We start from the raw sequence: 19,264 nt of genomic DNA, 5'->3' as shown, positions 1-19,264 counted from the left end.
TTGGGAGCCACAAAAACCGAAGGAGAATGAATGTGATAGAATCCCCTTCTTATTCAAAAACCTTGAATATTGGTTTCCGAGGGAGATTCTAAAACGTCATTTAGTGCTAGTTTGGGAGCCACAAAACTGGAGGTAAAATGTCATCTAGTCCCTTCAATCCCTTTCGATTTTGTGACTCCCAAACTAACCCTTAGAATGATTCTAGCGGAGTTATCCATATTTAAAGATGATTGTCTCATCTATACACTTCAACGTTATCTTCTATCCATTTTTATACTTTAATAGATTAATCAAAACTAAAATATATCTAAGACATTTAATTATAAGGATCATATGTATAAAATATAGAATAAAATATGTTTCTAATATGTATAATTAACCTATAGAGGATGAGATATAAAAAAAATGTTGTTGAAGCAGAACAATATATAAGGAATCTTTTAAAGGGGGTCCATGAAGAGGGATATATAGAGAGAAAAAATCTAGAGAATATGGTTAGAGACGGTCTTAGACGAAAGTAGTAGGCGCCGAGTACGATGATGCAACGCTCCGTTTGAATCCATGAAAGAAACACCATTGACGCTTTGCAGGATTTATTTATGGCACGCTGTAAGGAAACTTCCTCTCTACCTAAAAAATCACAAGGAAACCATACAGAGGCCAGAACATTGGAACGCATTGTATAAACTGGAATATGCATTACTTCTTTTAGCCCCCGTGCACGTTGCCCTAGCTGGCCTGAACATTGCACAACACTGAAAAAAATACAACCTCCCTTCTCGAATATTTGTCCCCTGTTCATTTTTAAACTAAACCGTGACAAATAAAAAAGAACAGAGAGAGTCCCTCCGTAACTTCTGATAATACCAGGCCAACACATTCACCACTTGCGCTCCAGCCCTTGTTCTTAGGTGTACAGAAGACAAGGGTACTAGTTGAGAACAACAATTTTCTGTCTTTTATTGGGCTTCTTTCCTTTCGCTGGACCCATCTCCGCATCATCAGGACTTTTACATTTATTATCTTTGTCAGACGTGAGAGGTTTGTCATCAGCATCTTCATCGCTGTCATCACTATCATCTTCCGAGTCAGATGAGCTGCAAGCAAATGACATTTCTGAAGTCTGGCGTCCGTTTATTGTTGCTTCAGCTGCCTCCACAGCCTGCTCTGAATGAAGATCAGCGACACCTAGAAGCAGATCCTGTAGAAAACAAATATATAGAAAGAACATCATGCAAACATCAGTTCAAACAGCTTGGACCTCAAGCTTTCCTCCATGATGCAGCTGAGACAACATATTACAAATATACTATCCCTCTCACCATCTCAATGTATTCCTCCTCGTTCCCAGTAAGGGCTTCAATATCGTACTCCACAGGAGGCTTGTTCTGCAATTGCACGGATACGATTTAACCACGTCGTGAATAACATGATTAATGAAAACTGGTTAGAATCTTATAATTGTACCTGTGCATCAAGCTGCAACTTCTGGTTGGCCCTTGCAATCTCCCCCAAGAAATCCTTCACTTTCCCGATAACTGACACACCAAAACAATCAATCAAAATTCAGTGAACTGGCACACAAAAGAACACCAGAAATTCTTTTGTGTACCACCTACTAACTATGCCGTACTGCAGCCTTAAACCTAGGAAACTACATGATTCAGTGGTGTGATTTAAGACTATAAGGAAATACAGTACAAATAAAAAGGTAATGTGATAACTTGGGATCTAGGGCTAGTCGACAAATGTTATAATACAAAAAGTACTGTACGAGCCAGAGGCGGATTCAGGCCCCAGGGCTGGGGGTGGCTGCAGCCTGGGGCGAGCCCAGAAAAATTCCACTACAACTCTTCTGTGTAATCCAAGAACAGCCCACAAAAGGACTCCAGCCACCCTAGCTGAATTGGCAGCTGCCCACCTCTCTGAGTGCCGAGCGAGAAGCCTCCCCTCCACTCCGTATCTGTTCTCCTTCACGCTGGTGCGGTGGTACCTCCCGGCCTCACCATCGACCCTCTGCCCCTCACCCCTCGAGACCTCACCTCCTCTTCCACAGGCCTCACTGCTTGGGCTAGCTGACGCTATGGCTAGGCAGTGGGCAGTGGGCACACTGCACAGATCCACCTGCACCAACACCATTGCTTGCTTGCTTCTGCTATTCCTGCATCTGCAACTGTTCCAGCATCCACTGCCGCCACAGTAACTTGGTTCACAACCGAGAACCAAACACCCAAGTCGAATCGACAGGGAACACAGAAAAGCATGTTTGCCGCATCACACAAGTAAGAGGGCTACTATCTCAGGATTTTCAATATTTTTTCATTATTTGCCAAATGCTGATGCAAGACAACCTGCTGTGTTCCAATCCTGTCCCAGGTTCCGCTTTCACGGTCCTCCTTTTAACACAAATCAGTTCTATTTGCATTGCCACTTATTGTAGAGGATAGGAAGCTTGTTGGACATTTGTAATTCTGATGTTGGTAAGTTTTGGAACCTGTCTAGAGACACATGATTTACCTAATGCAAAGGACAAGTTGCTGACTGCACCATTGGGAAAAAAACTTCTGGTAAGTGTCCCTGCTTGAAGGGTAGGACTGGTGCAGTCGTGAGAGAAATCTTGCCTCAGTTCCTAGATCCCTGTATGTACAAAGCTCCGGCACTGGGTATGCACCCTTTTTTAAGTGGCCCTGCTTAGTTTAGACTTAATAACTGCTTAAAGTTGCATGTAGCATTATGATTTTCTGACTGCAGGCAATGAAATTGATATCATTATTTATCTATATTGTGCCGCTAGAAAGATTTCGAGCTTCTATTTAGCCCCCTTACGGCCTTACCGCGTTTCTGATCAGACACTTGTACAAGCTGAAGAGCTAGTTCAACAGTACCTTGGCTTTTGGGCAGGGGATCAGTGGACGCCCCCAACTTACGCTTTCCCTCCTTATCCTGCTGCTGCTGCTCCCTGCCAGCGAGAAGCGACTCTGCCGGTAACACGGATCAAAACGTCGTCAAGGGGACAAAGAGAAGAAAAATCGTCGAAAATGGGTTAAAAGTTCGAGACGGGAGAAACGAGGGTTAGATAGATGGGGAAGCCTACCGATGAAGGAGGCGGGAGGCCTGGGGTCGGAGGGCAGGTCCAGGAGCTCCTTGCTCGACTCTCCCATGGTGTTCCTGTAAAGTGAGTTAGTTTGCCAATGGCGCGGTGGAGACGCCTCGAGGTCGTAGGTGCAGCGTGGTAGTCAGACACTCAGACCTTGGTGTCGGAGCTCGGAAAGTCGGGCGAGCGGCGAGTCGCGAGGAAGAGTCTGCGGCGGCGGCGGCGGCGGCGGGAGGAGGAGTAGGGCTCGGCGCCACGACTGGAACTTGTTAAAAGGTGCGGGGCCTGATTGTTAAAAATAAGTTTGGAATAAATAATATGTAAATCCTGTCTAGACTCTAGAGTCTGAACCAATCATCCAGCACGATTCTTCAAAGGTAGCATCAGCAACATACTACCAACTCATTTTTGCTCAGAGCAACCAGCACTTTTCAGTTAGAACAACGTCTAAATTTCTGGAAAACACACAGCACCAGCACCTAAATCTGGTGGTAACGAGTGCTACGGCGCCAAGCAGGGGCGAACCCAATACAGTACATGGGTGTGCGCATGTAATCGAGGTTACTAGCCATGATACGTATGCACTTGTGCAGTGCTTAGATCAGATCCGAATACAGATAGCCAAGTAGCTAACAGTCACAACGGGAAGAGAAGAGAAGAGAGCGGGCATACCTGGTATGGTGGGCGCTCTTCACCGGTAAAGCGCCCGACGAAGACCTGGGCAGCTGGGCGAAGGGCGGCGGCGGCAGTCGCCCTAGTCGCCGCAAGCGAGGCGTGGACGCAGGAGAGCGACTCTTCGGGAGTAGCTTCTGCGCGCACGCTACTTGGGCCGACTTCTCTCTTGTAAGGTGCACACACGTTGACTACGCTAGTTTGTTAGGGAGAGCGGCCCATGTAACCGTTCGTTGATTTTTTGTCCGTTCCCTTCCTTAGAGATGAAACGGGCCAGGTAAACGGCATATTTTATCCATGTACCCGCAAGTAAAAACTGAGTTCGTTGGCCTATTTTATCTTTTATGCATGTACCTGCAAGTAGTGTGAGTGTGTACTGGGATAAAAAAAAATCTTGTTTTTATTTTTACATATTAACTCAGAAATAGATTTGTCGTTGGAATTTTCGAAAACGGTATCAGACATGAGATATGAACTAATCCGAACAGAAATATATGGTTAATGGTCGAAAATTGAAAAGTAAAACAAAAACATCGTCCATATCATACATAATCTCATCCATGAACAAGAACTACATAATAGTATTATATTAATATCTCTACTATTTATTAACAACGTAAGGGGTACTGCCTCGTCCTATTTTTGCCTCTCCCTGGCCGTGCGATCCTGCGTCGTCTCTCCACCTTGTGATATGGACTCTAGACCACTGCACACCTGCATGCATCGTCATCTCCGCTCGCGCCGCTCGCAACCGCCCGATGTGCCCCCCCCCCCCCCCCCCTGACAAGAGCCCCTCCCCCGATTCAACCAACGCTTCCTCGTCACCGATGGTGATGACAGCGTAGACTCGCACCAGCAGTACCACTACCAGGCGATCCTCGCTCACATGTTGAACCCTAGCCAGGGCTTGCACCCCTTTCCCCTCCCCTTCATCGTGCCTCTCCATGTAGGAGTGGGAGTGCCCGCCGCCGGTCATTCACTCTCTCTTTCCCATCTGCATTCTCCTCCCCTTCCCTTCCTTCCCACCGCCACTGGTCATAAAACCCTAGATCACGAGACAAAGCGACACAGAGCTAAGGATGACATGGACCATCACAGTGGAGAGCCCCGGCTGCCCACCACTTCGTGCCCTCACCACCGACATCCTTGGCCTCGTCAAAGGCAGCCATCGCCCCTTCCCACCATCCCCTCTACCGCCTACCCCCTCGTCCTCTCTTTTCGCTGCTACATACCGCTGACTCCATTTGTTTCCCCTCTAGTTGAAGACGTCGAGGCCCACGCGAGGCTGACGGGTGCCGCTAAGGTCGTCGAGACGTGGGGCACACCTGATGCCTCCCGCGCCATCATCGTTGCACCCCTTACTGATCATGCCACTGACCCTATGAGTATCCATTTTCATGACTCCTCGTCGATTGATTCTTTATCAGATTTGCTGATAATCAAGGTGTGCCTCTAATTGCTGCTCTTTTGCATGTCTTGACTGTGGCGAGGAAGAATGTAGCATCCCAAAAATTCAAATCCTGAAATTTTCTCAAACTCGCTCTAAATTCAAAATGAATTTCAAATTTCATTTCAAAATGTTTGTTTGCGAGTTGATATCAGCAAATAAAATATAGTGGTCTATATTCTCTCCAAAATCCTCCTCAAAATATCCTACAAATATTTCCCCAGTGATCACCCTCAATTTCTTTCCAGAAATACCGCCTAGATATTTCCCGAGTAACCCCCTTCAAGTTCTTTCCAGAAATACTGCCCAAATATTCCACCGATATATCTCCAGGTATTTTCCTCTTGAGAAATACCTTCAGAATCATTTTTCAAGACCCTACAAATATTTTCTTCATAACTTTCCTCATGCCCATACGTATACGTATGCCTCCAGTGTCATACGGTGAGCTCTACAAGCTAATTACACTTATACAAGACAAATACATGCTAACCTCCCACTAATCCTCTCATCCTCCCACTAATCCTCTCATCCCTCCCCCTAATCCCCCCACCATGGCTATAAATAGAGGGGCAAGGGCCTCCTCTCTTCCCACCCCAAGCCATTTCATGGCAACTCTCTCCCCCCCCACACACACCCACTCCATGTTCCACACAAGCACACACTAGCACAAGGATCGTTCGATCGTTCTTCGATCGTTCGTCCCCTGTTCTTAGTTTGTTCGTTCGTTCGTCCGATCGTTCGATCGTTCGTCCGATCGTTCATGGTTCGTTCGTCCGTTCGTCCGATCGTTCGATCGTTCGTTCGTTCGTTCGTCCAAATAATCTTTTTCCTACTGTTATGCTGCCGAAATTCCGATCGTTCGTTCGATCATTCGATCGTTCATCGTTCGTTCATAGTTCCTATTCATCGTTCATCGTTCGTTCATAGTCCCTATTCATCGTTCTTCCACATAATCTTTGTCCTGCCGTTATGCTGCCGAAATTCCGATCGTTCGTTCGTTCGATCACTCGATCGTTCATCGTTCGTTCATAGTCCCTATTCATCGTTCATCGTTCGTTCATAGTCCCTATTCATCGTTCTTCCAGATAATCTTTGTCCTGCCGTTATGCTGCCGAAATTCCGATCGTTCGTTCGTACGATCATTCGATCGTTCGTCCGTTCGTTCGTCCAAATAATCTTTTCATGCCGTTATGCTGCCGAAATTCCGATCGTTCGTTCGTCCGATCATTCGATCGTTCGTCCGTTCGTTCATAGTTCCTATTCATCGTTCATCGCTCGTTCATACGAACTATTCACTATCACTATTCACCATTACTATTCATCGTTACTATTCACATACACTATTCATCATCGTTACTATTTATCATTACTATTCACCATCGTTACTATTTATCGATGATATCTATAATTACTTTTCCATCGCCACTATTCATCGTTACTAATCATCGTTACTATTCATCGATCATCCGATCGCCCCAAATTTCAACTACTCATCCATCATGCTGTCCAGTCCACTTAAGACCAGCCAGACCCATATTCCAGTCATACGGACTCCGGTGACTGTGATTTTCCTTCCAGTAGGGAACTTCCCATCTGGTCACCCATCCCAGGTTTCTCCAAGTTGAGCACGCTTAACTTTGAGATTCCTCCGAACCAGGCTCCCAAACTCAGATTCCAATAATTCTCGTTTCTAAATTCTTATCAAACTATTCCCTATCCAACCATGTCATCCCTTAAGCATGGTTCATGTTCCAGAAGACTCCCAAAATACTCTCGTCCCATATTCTGCCTATAACTCTCTTGTTCATACTAAGTCAGACGATTCATTCGTCACTATTCTCACCAACAGTGAACTTCACTGTGCTACACCACATACACCCAGCTATAAATACACCCAACTACCCTCTCCCTCTCCACACACACTCAACACCCTCAACCAAGGCAAACACCCCACCCACTCAGTTACTCCGCTCTGCCGGCTACACGCATAGTGTCGCTTCGCCACTAGTCCACCCTCCCGGTAAGCACCTCCGCTCCACCACCAGTAATATCACAACACCACATGACACAGATTCTACTCAAGACTCTACCCATCCATATATCGCTTTTCTGACCACTATACTAAATATTTGTTGGTATACTTGCTGGTTTGTATGTTTGCTTGTTCATGTTGCATAGTTATCGGAGCGTTCCTGCCGTCTCATGGAGGCCAGATCTGCAAATCTACACCAGGCAGTGGAGCCAGAAGCCAGTTCCGCGAGCTCCCCTTCCCCCTTCGCCGAATAAGCACGGCAAGCTCACTGGATCCCTTTGATGCATAAATTACCTATGTTTTTCAACCACAACCCTCAGCCTGTTATTTTATGCATGATATGATTTTGTGACAAGTTATTATGGCCACCCAAGCCGCTTGCCGCAATCACTCCTTAATATATTTGTTACAAATGATTTGAGAAAGGGTGTGAGTTTTCAAAAGAAAATGCTTTTCAAAATGTGTATGATGAAGGGTTTTCACCCTTATCACCTTGTGAGTGGGATAATCAGGGACTCCCTGGTTTAGGGGAGGGCCTAAGGTGTTGGCTCAGCTGGTTTAGGCGTGAGCAGAAGGATTGTCCCCTCATATAAGGACCGGTTTGTCATCTTCACTACCTGTACTCTTTAATAGTACAACCACTTGAGACTGTGTGGGCAGTCACTCAATCTGAACTCGTGCGGTCCGACCCCAGGGTTATGAAGGCTGGGGAGCACCGGGAGGATAAGGAGGGGGAAAGTTTTGTCCGGTTTGGACATGGCGGTGGCCTGACTCCTTCCGGATAACCGTTAAGGTTAGGACGTACGAGGAAAGAAAGAGATTCGGATTCGGATCTCATTGATCATGAGATCGCAGAGCCGGACTAGTGGGTAAAGTGTACACCTCTGCGCAGAGTTTGAAAACCTATTCGAATAGTCTGTGTCCACAGGAATGGACGAGTCTGGTATGGTATGGCAATTAATGTTTTGTTTTAAAAAAAGGGGATGCGTTTGAGAAAAGTGGTTTTTAAAAAAGGTTCGGCGGTTGAGCCGTGAGCTATGGTGGACGGGAAGTCCAGTAGCTGTTTTTTTGAAAATGAAAACCAGTGGGAACTGCTGAGATACCTGGATGGTTTAGTCCAGGGGATTTTGTTATAATACTGAAAAACTTCCTGCTCCTTTTGGAGAGGATGCACTTTGCAAAATACAAAATGTTTTTCAAAACAACCCTGCATAAAATATTGCTGTTTCTGCAAATATCCTGAGCTCTACATATTCCATGCATTATATCTGGTTTCCCCATTCCGCGGGTGAAGGTGGGCTGCTGAGTACGTTTGTACTCACCCTTGCTTATTTGTTGTTTTTCAGAAAAAGGAGATCGGGTAAGAGTTACGACTGTTCCCAACCTTGCCTGTGGCTGTTGGACCGCTGAATTGCTTCGCTGCGTATATCGGGCTGCTTCAGCCCCACTCTGATGATATGTCCCGAGTTGTGGACCAACTCTTAAAGTTGTTCGCCACCTTTGTAGGTTTGTCTCGTTTAAGCAGATTTGGTATCATCTGATGTATAAATGTGTTTACTAGCCTCCTCGGACTAGTAATTGTATCACATTTGAGTCCGAGAGGATTGGGGACGCTTCAGGTGGTATCAGAGCTGTTAGGTTGGCCGCAGGACGTAACCCTTAGCCCGATCAAAAGTTTTTGAGTCCAAACTATTTTCTTAAAGAAAATTCTTGCTCTCATCCCTTCATTTCAAAAATGTTTTCCCCTTTCCTTCTCTCAGAAGTCAGATGGAGGTTCAGTGCCAAACCAGCTTCTGCCAGAATGAAGATGGTTTCCCCAAGTTGCTGAGAGCATGCACAGTCCGCCTCGGAATCAGGAGTCAGCCAGAGTATGATGGTCATGAGTTCATCGAGCATGGCACAGAGAAGTGTGTCCTGACTGTATACATTGGATCCAGTTCACACCATGTGGAATGGAGTGTCACTGCTGCTGGGCACAGATTCAAAGACACCTGCCAAGTCGTCGCCCGGAAGGCATTGAGGGCCCTGTGTCAGATCTACGAAGAAGAAGTGGCCGACACTCCGCTCAGATTCTTTCCGCCCTTTCAGAGAGACCGTCCCGCTTGGATGGCCAGGATGCGTGCATTGGAAGGGCAGCAACTGCTTGAGGATGACCCCACAGTCGTGTACCTCACTGCATACCTGCTCACCCTTGATGCACAGTATGATTTCTTGGCTCGGCACCACCGTCAGATGATTGCCCGAGCAGAAGATTCAGAGAAGCGCAACCGTCAGCTGCATGTGGATCTCACCACAGCTCAAGCCCGTGCAACTTCCTTGGAGAGTCGTGAAGTCATTGTTGTTGAAGCCCTGAAGCAAGCCAAGGATGAGCATGTCCAGAAGTTGATGGAGGCCTACTTGGTAACCCATAACCAACGTAGAGCCCTGCGGATCCAAGAGCCCGCTCCATCCAACCCTGTTCAACCCATCAAAGTTGAAGACCCCCAGATTCTTGAAGGTCACCCGGTCTCTATCAGAGGAGAGAAGAAGGCTTGGGAACTACCGGAAGGAGCCATAGTCTTGGAAGGAATTCCAGTCTTCCCTCAGGCTATGAATAAGCAAGAGCACCCTGAATCCTCCCAAGATCCCCCGCCGGAGTTGTTTGAGCCCCTCACCATGAAGAAGATTCCAGCACCATCCCTTGAGGTCAAGGAAGAAGCTGCAAGCACCCCGCCAGCACCACCGCCCTCTGAGGAGCTACAAGAGCCAGTCCCGCTTGAAGAAGAGTTCGACCCCGTGCTGCCATCTCAGTCGCTGCCAGAAGAAGTCATCAACATCAGCTCCCTCTTGACCCATCCAGGAGATGTCTCAGATTGAAGTTGTGTGCCAGCCCTGCCAGAAGAGAAGCTGCCTGGTCTGAAGTTAGTTATGCCCAGTCCTCTGCATGCATTGGGTAGTGAAGTTTTTCTTCACTTTGGCTAGAGCCCTGCATGTATGAAAGGTAATCGTGTAGCCTCGTGTTTTCAAAAAACTCTAATTGTGTGGCCCCCTAGGGCATTTCAAAATGAATTTCGCTTGATGTTTTCTCTTCTTTTGAGTGCATATGTGATGCTTTAACGTTAGTGCTCATAAGTTGCATTTAGCATAGTTCTCAATTCAGGAGCCAAGCAATAGTAGTTATGCTTAGCCCCCGAATCCAAGTAGTTCGTGATTTGGAAAACTCTATTCTTCCCTTATTCAAAACATTTGGTTTGTTTGTGCTTATCATTGCTGAACTTATGTGTTTTCTTTCTTTTTAAGAAAGGTTTTCTCTAAAAACATAAATCACAAATTTGATCTAATCCTCACCTTATGCTTCCATTCTCATCTTAACCCATCTCAAGAGAAAAGTGCCTTACCCAAGAAGATACCGGGAAGCTTACCCTTGAAGCCTGGAACAAGCTACAAAAGAAACCAGTCCAGCCGCTCAGTCAAAACGACCGACCGTGAGAATCAAAGCACTGCCCCTGAGTCAAAGTAAACAGGAAAAGAGGACAGAAGGAGTTATTACCATACAGAGAGGCAAAGATTCTTGGAACCAGAGACCACAAACATCAGGGTCATCGACCCCACCACTCACTCATGCCCCCCGCATACGTGCCCCGCCTCCATGTGCACTACCACCGCCCCCACACCCCCTTTGCAGCGCACTACTGCCGCCCACCCCCTTTTTGCAGTGCACCCACCGCCATTACCGCCAGAAACACCATCCCCCTCATCGCACCTGCTGCCTCGTGTCATCTGCTCCGTCACTGCCACTCCGCACCCGAGCACCACCTCGCATACCACTCGCCTATAAAACCCCCACCAGCTCCCTCAATCCCCACGTAGCTCAAAGCAAAGCACACTCCAGATAAATCCCCTCTGCCAATTCGCAAGCAACTCCATTTTCCACTCCCTCGCCCCTAAGATCACAATGCTTGGTGATTCTTGGGTTGAAGACTGTTGTATATGGTTCAACATCTTCGGTTTCCTCCTCTGTATGATGGTAATAGTCTTGGATAGAATCCTCCAGTGGGAAGAGCAAAGAGAGAGAAAGAGGCAGTGAAAAGTGAAAAGTGAGAAGAGAAAAGAAGATAGTGAAGAGAAGATGAGAAGAAGGTTCTCCCAAAATCAAGCCTGTGTCAGTCATTTCTCCGCAGCCTGCTCAAGCAGCAACAGCAGCAAGAAGGACCCGTAACACCCTTGTTATGAGGTACTTCAAGGAGTTCAAATACCCAAGATTCAAGAGATCTACCCTCATTCTTTTTAAGTGGGGTAGTGTTCCAGTAAGGTTCCTGCTATGGAGAAAAAAAAGAAGAAGGCCTGTAGCAAGCTTGTGGAGGACCAGATCATCAAAGCATACAAGTTTCTGGATGAGAAGTGGTCACCCAAGTTTTGTTGATGAAGCACCAGAAGGCCAATCAAGGAAGGAATCCATGTGGGAGTTCGCAAGAGAAAGGTTTGCGTGTTGGCATCGATGCTTCTTCAACAAGCTAGCTGCCAAGCAAAAGCTAGAAGCCTGAAGATGATCTTTGAGTAGCCAGAATCAGCGTTTGCAATCAGCAACCAGATGATCCTGAAAGGCCAGATTTTGTTGAAGTTCCATCTCCTCGAAGAGTCTGCAAAGTGAAGATATGTAGCTGAAGTAAAGCTATACCCATAACCCTTCTAAGCCGAATCTCGAGGACGAGATTCATTTTAAGTAAGGTAGATTTGTAGCATCCCAAAAATTCAAATCCTGAAATTTTCTCAAACTCGCTCTAAATTCAAAATGAATTTCAAATTTCATTTCAAAATGTTTGTTTGCGAGTTGATATCAGCAAATAAAATATAGTGGTCTATATTCTCTCCAAAATCCTCCTCAAAATATCCTACAAATATTTCCCCAGTGATCACCCTCAATTTCTTTCCAGAAATACCGCCTAGATATTTCCCGAGTAACCCCCTTCAAGTTCTTTCCAGAAATACTGCCCAAATATTCCACCGATATATCTCCAGGTATTTTCCTCTTGAGAAATACCTTCAGAATCATTTTTCAAGACCCTACAAATATTTTCTTCATAACTTTCCTCATGCCCATACGTATACGTATGCCTCCAGTGTCATACGGTGAGCTCTACAAGCTAATTACACTTATACAAGACAAATACATGCTAACCTCCCACTAATCCTCTCATCCTCCCACTAATCCTCTCATCCCTCCCCCTAATCCCCCCACCATGGCTATAAATAGAGGGGCAAGGGCCTCCTCTCTTCCCACCCCAAGCCATTTCATGGCAACTCTCTCCCCCCACACACACCCACTCCATGTTCCACACAAGCACACACTAGCACAAGGATCGTTCGATCGTTCTTCGATCGTTCGTCCCCTGTTCTTAGTTTGTTCGTTCGTTCGTCCGATCGTTCGATCGTTCGTCCGATCGTTCATGGTTCGTTCGTCCGTTCGTCCGATCGTTCGATCGTTCGTTCGTTCGTTCATCCAAATAATCTTTTTCCTACTGTTATGCTGCCGAAATTCCGATCGTTCGTTCGATCATTCGATCGTTCATCGTTCGTTCATAGTTCCTATTCATCGTTCATCGTTCGTTCATAGTCCCTATTCATCGTTCTTCCACATAATCTTTGTCCTGCCGTTATGCTGCCGAAATTCCGATCGTTCGTTCGTTCGATCATTCGATCGTTCATCGTTCGTTCATAGTCCCTATTCATCGTTCATCGTTCGTTCATAGTCCCTATTCATCGTTCTTCCAGATAATCTTTGTCCTGCCGTTATGCTGCCGAAATTCCGATCGTTCGTTCGTACGATCATTCGATCGTTCGTCCGTTCGTTCGTCCAAATAATCTTTTCATGCCGTTATGCTGCCGAAATTCCGATCGTTCGTTCGTCCGATCATTCGATCGTTCGTCCGTTCGTTCATAGTTCCTATTCATCGTTCATCGCTCGTTCATACGAACTATTCACTATCACTATTCACCATTACTATTCATCGTTACTATTCACATACACTATTCATCATCGTTCCTATTTATCATTACTATTCACCATCGTTACTATTTATCGATAATATCTATAATTACTTTTCCATCGCCACTATTCATCGTTACTAATCATCGTTACTATTCATCGATCATCCGATCGCCCCAAATTTCAACTACTCATCCATCATGCTGTCCAGTCCACTTAAGACCAGCCAGACCCATATTCCAGTCATACGGACTCCGGTGACTGTGATTTTCCTTCCAGTAGGGAACTTCCCATCTGGTCACCCATCCCAGGTTTCTCCAAGTTGAGCACGCTTAACTTTGAGATTCCTCCGAACCAGGCTCCCAAACTCAGATTCCAATAATTCTCGTTTCTAAATTCTTATCAAACTATTCCCTATCCAACCATGTCATCCCTTAAGCATGGTTCATGTTCCAGAAGACTCCCAAAATACTCTCGTCTCATATTCTGCCTATAACTCTCTTGTTCATACTAAGTCAGACGATTCATTCGTCACTATTCTCACCAACAGTGAACTTCACTGTGCTACACCACATACACCCAGCTATAAATACACCCAACTACCCTCTCCCTCTCCACACACACTCAACACCCTCAACCAAGGCAAACACCCCACCCACTCAGTTACTCCGCTCTGCCGGCTACACGCATAGTGTCGCTTCGCCACCAGTCCACCCTCCCGGTAAGCACCTCCGCTCCACCACCAGTAATATCACAACACCACATGACACAGATTCTACTCAAGACTCTACCCATCCATATATCGCTTTTCTGACCACTATACTAAATATTTGTTGGTATACTTGCTGGTTTGTATGTTTGCTTGTTCATGTTGCATAGTTATCGGAGCGTTCCTGCCGTCTCATGGAGGCCAGATCTGCAAATCTACACCAGGCAGTGGAGCCAGAAGCCAGTTCCGCGAGCTCCCCTTCCCCCTTCGCCGAATAAGCACGGCAAGCTCACTGGATCCCTTTGATGCATAAATTACCTATGTTTTTCAACCACAACCCTCAGCCTGTTATTTTATGCATGATATGATTTTGTGACAAGTTATTATGGCCACCCAAGCCGCTTGCCGCAATCACTCCTTAATATATTTGTTACAAATGATTTGAGAAAGGGTGTGAGTTTTCAAAAGAAAATGCTTTTCAAAATGTGTATGATGAAGGGTTTTCACCCTTATCACCTTGTGAGTGGGATAATCAGGGACTCCCTGGTTTAGGGGAGGGCCTAAGGTGTTGGCTCAGCTGGTTTAGGCGTGAGCAGAAGGATTGTCCCCTCATATAAGGACCGGTTTGTCATCTTCACTACCTGTACTCTTTAATAGTACAACCACTTGAGACTGTGTGGGCAGTCACTCAATCTGAACTCGTGCGGTCCGACCCCAGGGTTATGAAGGCTGGGGAGCACCGGGAGGATAAGGAGGGGGAAAGTTTTGTCCGGTTTGGACATGGCGGTGGCCTGACTCCTTCCGGATAACCGTTAAGGTTAGGACGTACGAGGAAAGAAAGAGATTCGGATTCGGATCTCATTGATCATGAGATCGCAGAGCCGGACTAGTGGGTAAAGTGTACACCTCTGCGCAGAGTTTGAAAACCTATTCGAATAGTCTGTGTCCACAGGAATGGACGAGTCTGGTATGGTATGGCAATTAATGTTTTGTTTTAAAAAAAGGGGATGCGTTTGAGAAAAGTGGTTTTTAAAAAAGGTTCGGCGGTTGAGCCGTGAGCTATGGTGGACGGGAAGTCCAGTAGCTGTTTTTTTGAAAATGAAAACCAGTGGGAACTGCTGAGATACCTGGATGGTTTAGTCCAGGGGATTTTGTTATAATACTGAAAAACTTCCTGCTCCTTTTGGAGAGGATGCACTTTGCAAAATACAAAATGTTTTTCAAAACAACCCTGCATAAAATATTGCTGTTTCTGCAAATATCCTGAGCTCTACATATTCCATGCATTATATCTGGTTTCCCCATTCCGCGGGTGAAGGTGGGCTGCTGAGTACGTTTGTACTCACCCTTGCTTATTTGTTGTTTTTCAGAAAAAGGAGATCGGGTAAGAGTTACGACTGTTCCCAACCTTGCCTGTGGCTGTTGGACCGCTGAATTGCTTCGCTGCGTATATCGGGCTGCTTCAGCCCCACTCTGATGATATGTCCCGAGTTGTGGACCAACTCTTAAAGTTGTTCGCCACCTTTGTAGGTTTGTCTCGTTTAAGCAGATTTGGTATCATCTGATGTATAAATGTGTTTACTAGCCTCCTCGGACTAGTAATTGTATCACATTTGAGTCCGAGAGGATTGGGGACGCTTCAAAGAACAACATGGTGAGTAGTTGGTGCTCTTTGGAATTGAGGCACTCATCACTTTCAATTTGCCAATTAGTGTGATTTCGTGTAGGTTGAGTTGTTGAATCCCCTCAATGGACATTCTTTAGCTGTTGTCAAGACAGTGGGGGCACCACCAAATGATGGTGGCGTTGTAGGTGATCCCCTCATCGCATTGCACCTTTTCACAAGACAGGCTTTAGACTCCATGTAAATTTTCGTCATGCAATTGGTCCACCTGTTGTCATTCTAGGTTGTGAGTTCATGCTATTAGTTAGTGGCCATGATGTTTTGACCCCAATTGTAAATTTTAGCTTAGGAATGTTTCTTGCTTGCATGGAGCAGGGGAAAGCTTCTATAAGGTCCATCATAAAAGAAAATATAGCTTCAGGCTCATATGTTGGGCCATCAGCCACATGGATGTGTGTAGTGGGGCCAATGTGCAATTTTGCTCAGTTGATCATGGTGAAAACTATGTGATGTTTGGAGGGTGAGTTAAAGAACCCGAAATAAGGTTTATCAGCTTTAGTTCAAAGTTTGCATTTGAAACATTACTGCCTTTGTTTAGCATTTTTGATATTTGACATGAAAATCTGTAAGCATGTTTTTAAAAATTTTCAGAAATAATTGTTCCTTTTGTTATATGAAAGGTATAGAAGTGAGTTTGTGGGATATCACATGGTCTGCTAAATCTGTAAGCACTCATTAACTCCGTTAATTTCTCTCTGATACTTATATAGAAGACCTTCACCATTTATTAAATAGGTTTCTTTCTTTATTTCATTTGAAGCCTCAAACAAATAGTCTTAGTATATTCACTCGACCTTGGTTCACTGCTGGAACTTCTTGTGTAAGAATGATCATTGTAAAATTGTAGTCTATACAAATAATCACTAAGTAATGTGAAAATGATGCATGTATCTCTTTCCATTGCAAGAAAAAACTCCCAAGTTCCAACAAAGTGAACATATTCTTATCAAATAAATTATCATGTGTCTGCATTTGATGCCAATTTCTGCTATAAGTTCATGTATGTTGGTTTAAATGCATGTTATTTTCAAATTAATATGCCATGCTAAGAATTTGTCCAAAGTTGTAATCCAAATGGGACAAGCTTACATATAGCTAACACCCTTCTTACACTTTTATCCTAGCTTTGCTCAAAATGGTTAATCAGGTCCTCACATTAACCTTCACAACCCACTTGGTGCCTTAGGCATCTGTTGACTGCGGGGGGATACTATATTTTGTTGTAGCTCAACATAGCAGGTCACAAACCCTGGTAAAGGATGAGGGTTGTGATAGGTTTGGCAAGCCAACATAGCATGTCATCCTCTATGTTTTTGGTCCTACCACTATGGTGAACAACTACCATCTTGTGGATACAATTATAGTCCACTCTAAATCTTTGCCTTGGACTCATTGGAACTGCCATCAATATTATAATTAATTCGATTTGAAATGTTTTCATGCGGAACAATGACATTTTTCGTGATGCTTCGCCTTCCACACTCAAAATAATGTGTTGTTCAAGGCTAACAAGGATAGTTTGTTTGTTGATCGTGCGAGGCTACTTTGCATAATGTTTATGTTTGTATTTTATAGTTGTGTAATAGAAAATATTGTACGACTATTAGTGGTATTCATTCATGATCAAGTATTTGTTGATTGAAGCTATAATATTAACAACACAAGGCTACACTCTTTTAAATGTTCCTTTTTTATGAATACACAGTTCGTACTCACAATGACTTGCATTCAAATCCCATAAACCCACCTATTCTCTGTTTTACAACAGGCCTGCCAATCAGTGTAAATCCCCTTGAGTCTGCACTTGCACAATTGTCATTCTCTGATGCAGCCTCTACACCAAAGGTGTCAGTTTATCATGTTTCTATGGATCCCACTTTGAAAGCAAATGATGATGGATATTCGTTTGTGCTAGATCAGTCATATTCATTGCTTGATTCACCCTTTCGAATCCTAGGCAACCAGGTAGTGACATTTGCGTAAAGTTTAAGCTTTATGCACCTGAGCTCTTTTTTCCTAAAAAAATAGTTTTGATTGGATTCCTTCTCCAGGACTCAACAGTAATGTATGGCCAAGAATCATCAATTCAACAATCTTATATAGTTGTCCCTACGGCTAGATTTCCATCTCAAGATACTACAAATCAACAAGGAACATCTTCTACAGACAGTAAATTCAGTGGCACGAAAGAACTTCCAGTGATACGCCATATATGATTAACTATGTTTTGCATCTTCTAATATTAATGAGCCTTTTCTCGATTGAATATAATGAAATTTAGTGGAATTTTATTTCAATATAATGTCACTTAGTGAAATCATGGTCTACAATGGATTCTAGTTGAAATTAAGTAGCCACCATAGAAATTCATGGTTTTGTTTTGATGTGTTTGAACACATTATCTCGTTTCACTTACTAATGATATGGGAGTGGGCCTTTGGTTTCTATGAACTTATGATTTGAACGCATAAATGTTGTTAAGGTTTCCATACTTGTCACCTGTCAGTACATTTGTTCTCACGGGCTTTCATTTGCAAGATCATTACCTATTGTCAATTGAAGACAACTGTACAAGTTTCTTCTCTTTGATTCTCTAAAGAATGTTTTGGAAAAAATGACGAACTGATGGATCTGAGACTATGCCTTCGAATGAAGTCATTTGCATGAGCATATTTGACACAGACAAAACTTATTGCACGATATCTTTACTACACTATATCCACCATCAACTCCAATGATGCTTGGTTGGGTGGTCATCTCAAGTATCAGTTTGTGATAGCATTTAAATGTCATGATAATTTAATTCAGCGTGGACTCTCAGCTTATAACATTTGGTAACTCTCATTTCTTTCCTTTGTTGTGATCCACATGTTTGTTATTAAGTGCCCCAAGAACAACTTATATATCTACCCACTAGCAAGAATACCAATCTACAGATCTGAAGCTTCAACAACGAACTAAATGAGAGTTAGCAAATGTGCCTTCTCTCAATTTATCATTTTTTGATTACAATTTTGTATACCTACTACCATATGTTTTTAAATAATATCATTTTTGCTTATTAATTTCCTAGATCATGTACTACATGTTTGGCTAATTTGTAGGATGTAGTGTTTAGGATTTTAAACATGTTAAGAATTGCATTTTGGATCACTATTTGGTAACCCAATTATTATGGTCGGTTATTTGTTTATGTTTTGGAACACACAAAACAATCCATGCTAAATGTTATCTTTAAGGGTCAAATTGTTTTTCAATGTTACTTGTTGCCTATGCTACATTCACTTCAATATGACGAACCAATATTACCTTAAGCAGCAACCAAGGTACCAACCAATTATTTGTGATTATAATTATTGTTGACAAGTGACAACAAGTTGTGTTCTGGCAATAGTTACACTTGTATGGAGCTAATGTTCACTCTGACGTTCTTAGCTATCTAAACATATGCTTATGTGTTCATTTCATGATGCTTTAAGCTTTGTGAGAACACAAAAAATTATGTCTGTCGTTGATTGAAAACTTCATATATCTATATTTTCATTGCTAATTCCGATCAACCATGGACTAAACTAATACTTGACAAATAAAATTACTTGATATTGAAAGGCTACCTACATGTGTTACTTTTTAGGGACGGATTCTTTGACTATGCCAG

At 44.0% G+C, this 19,264-nt stretch overlaps 1 protein-coding gene across 3 annotated transcripts; it reads right to left on the bottom strand.

The window, feature by feature from the left end:
• Positions 1-656: 656 nt before the first annotated feature.
• Positions 657-3,941, bottom strand: LOC103631680 (uncharacterized). 3 transcript variants are annotated; one of them, XM_035960262.1, is made up of 7 exons: positions 3,767-3,925; positions 3,251-3,353; positions 3,095-3,168; positions 2,886-2,978; positions 1,468-1,538; positions 1,323-1,388; positions 659-1,201 (listed from the first exon to the last, which is right to left on the bottom strand). In XM_035960262.1, exons 3-7 carry the CDS (start codon positions 3,159-3,161, stop codon positions 932-934), a joined length of 567 nt encoding a protein of 188 aa, XP_035816155.1. In that variant the 5' UTR covers positions 3,162-3,168; positions 3,251-3,353; positions 3,767-3,925; the 3' UTR covers positions 659-931. The 3 variants fall into 3 exon arrangements, with proteins under 3 accessions (XP_020400600.1, XP_035816155.1, NP_001339088.1); NM_001352159.1 differs by having other exon boundaries at positions 764-1,201; positions 3,251-3,379; positions 3,767-3,905; XM_020545011.1 differs by having other exon boundaries at positions 657-1,201; positions 3,095-3,353; positions 3,767-3,941.
• Between the last annotated feature and the right edge of the window lie 15,323 nt (positions 3,942-19,264).

The sequence above is a fragment of the Zea mays genome, chromosome 1 (genome assembly GCF_902167145.1).
Source record: "Zea mays cultivar B73 chromosome 1, Zm-B73-REFERENCE-NAM-5.0, whole genome shotgun sequence".
Lineage (NCBI taxonomy): Eukaryota > Viridiplantae > Streptophyta > Magnoliopsida > Poales > Poaceae > Zea > Zea mays.
This window is presented reverse-complemented; position numbering and strand designations above follow the sequence as displayed.

Coding starts and splice junctions, on each gene's coding strand:
- LOC103631680 (XM_020545011.1), bottom strand. CDS start 3,161: ATGGGAGAGTCGAGCAAGGAGCTCCTGGACCTGCCCTCCGACCCCAGG. Junction 2,979..3,094: donor GCCTCCCGCCTCCTTCATCG/GTAGGCTTCCCC, acceptor TGTTACCGGCAG/AGTCGCTTCTCGCTGGCAGG. Junction 1,389..1,467: donor AGTTGCAGCTTGATGCACAG/GTACAATTATAA, acceptor GTGCAATTGCAG/AACAAGCCTCCTGTGGAGTA.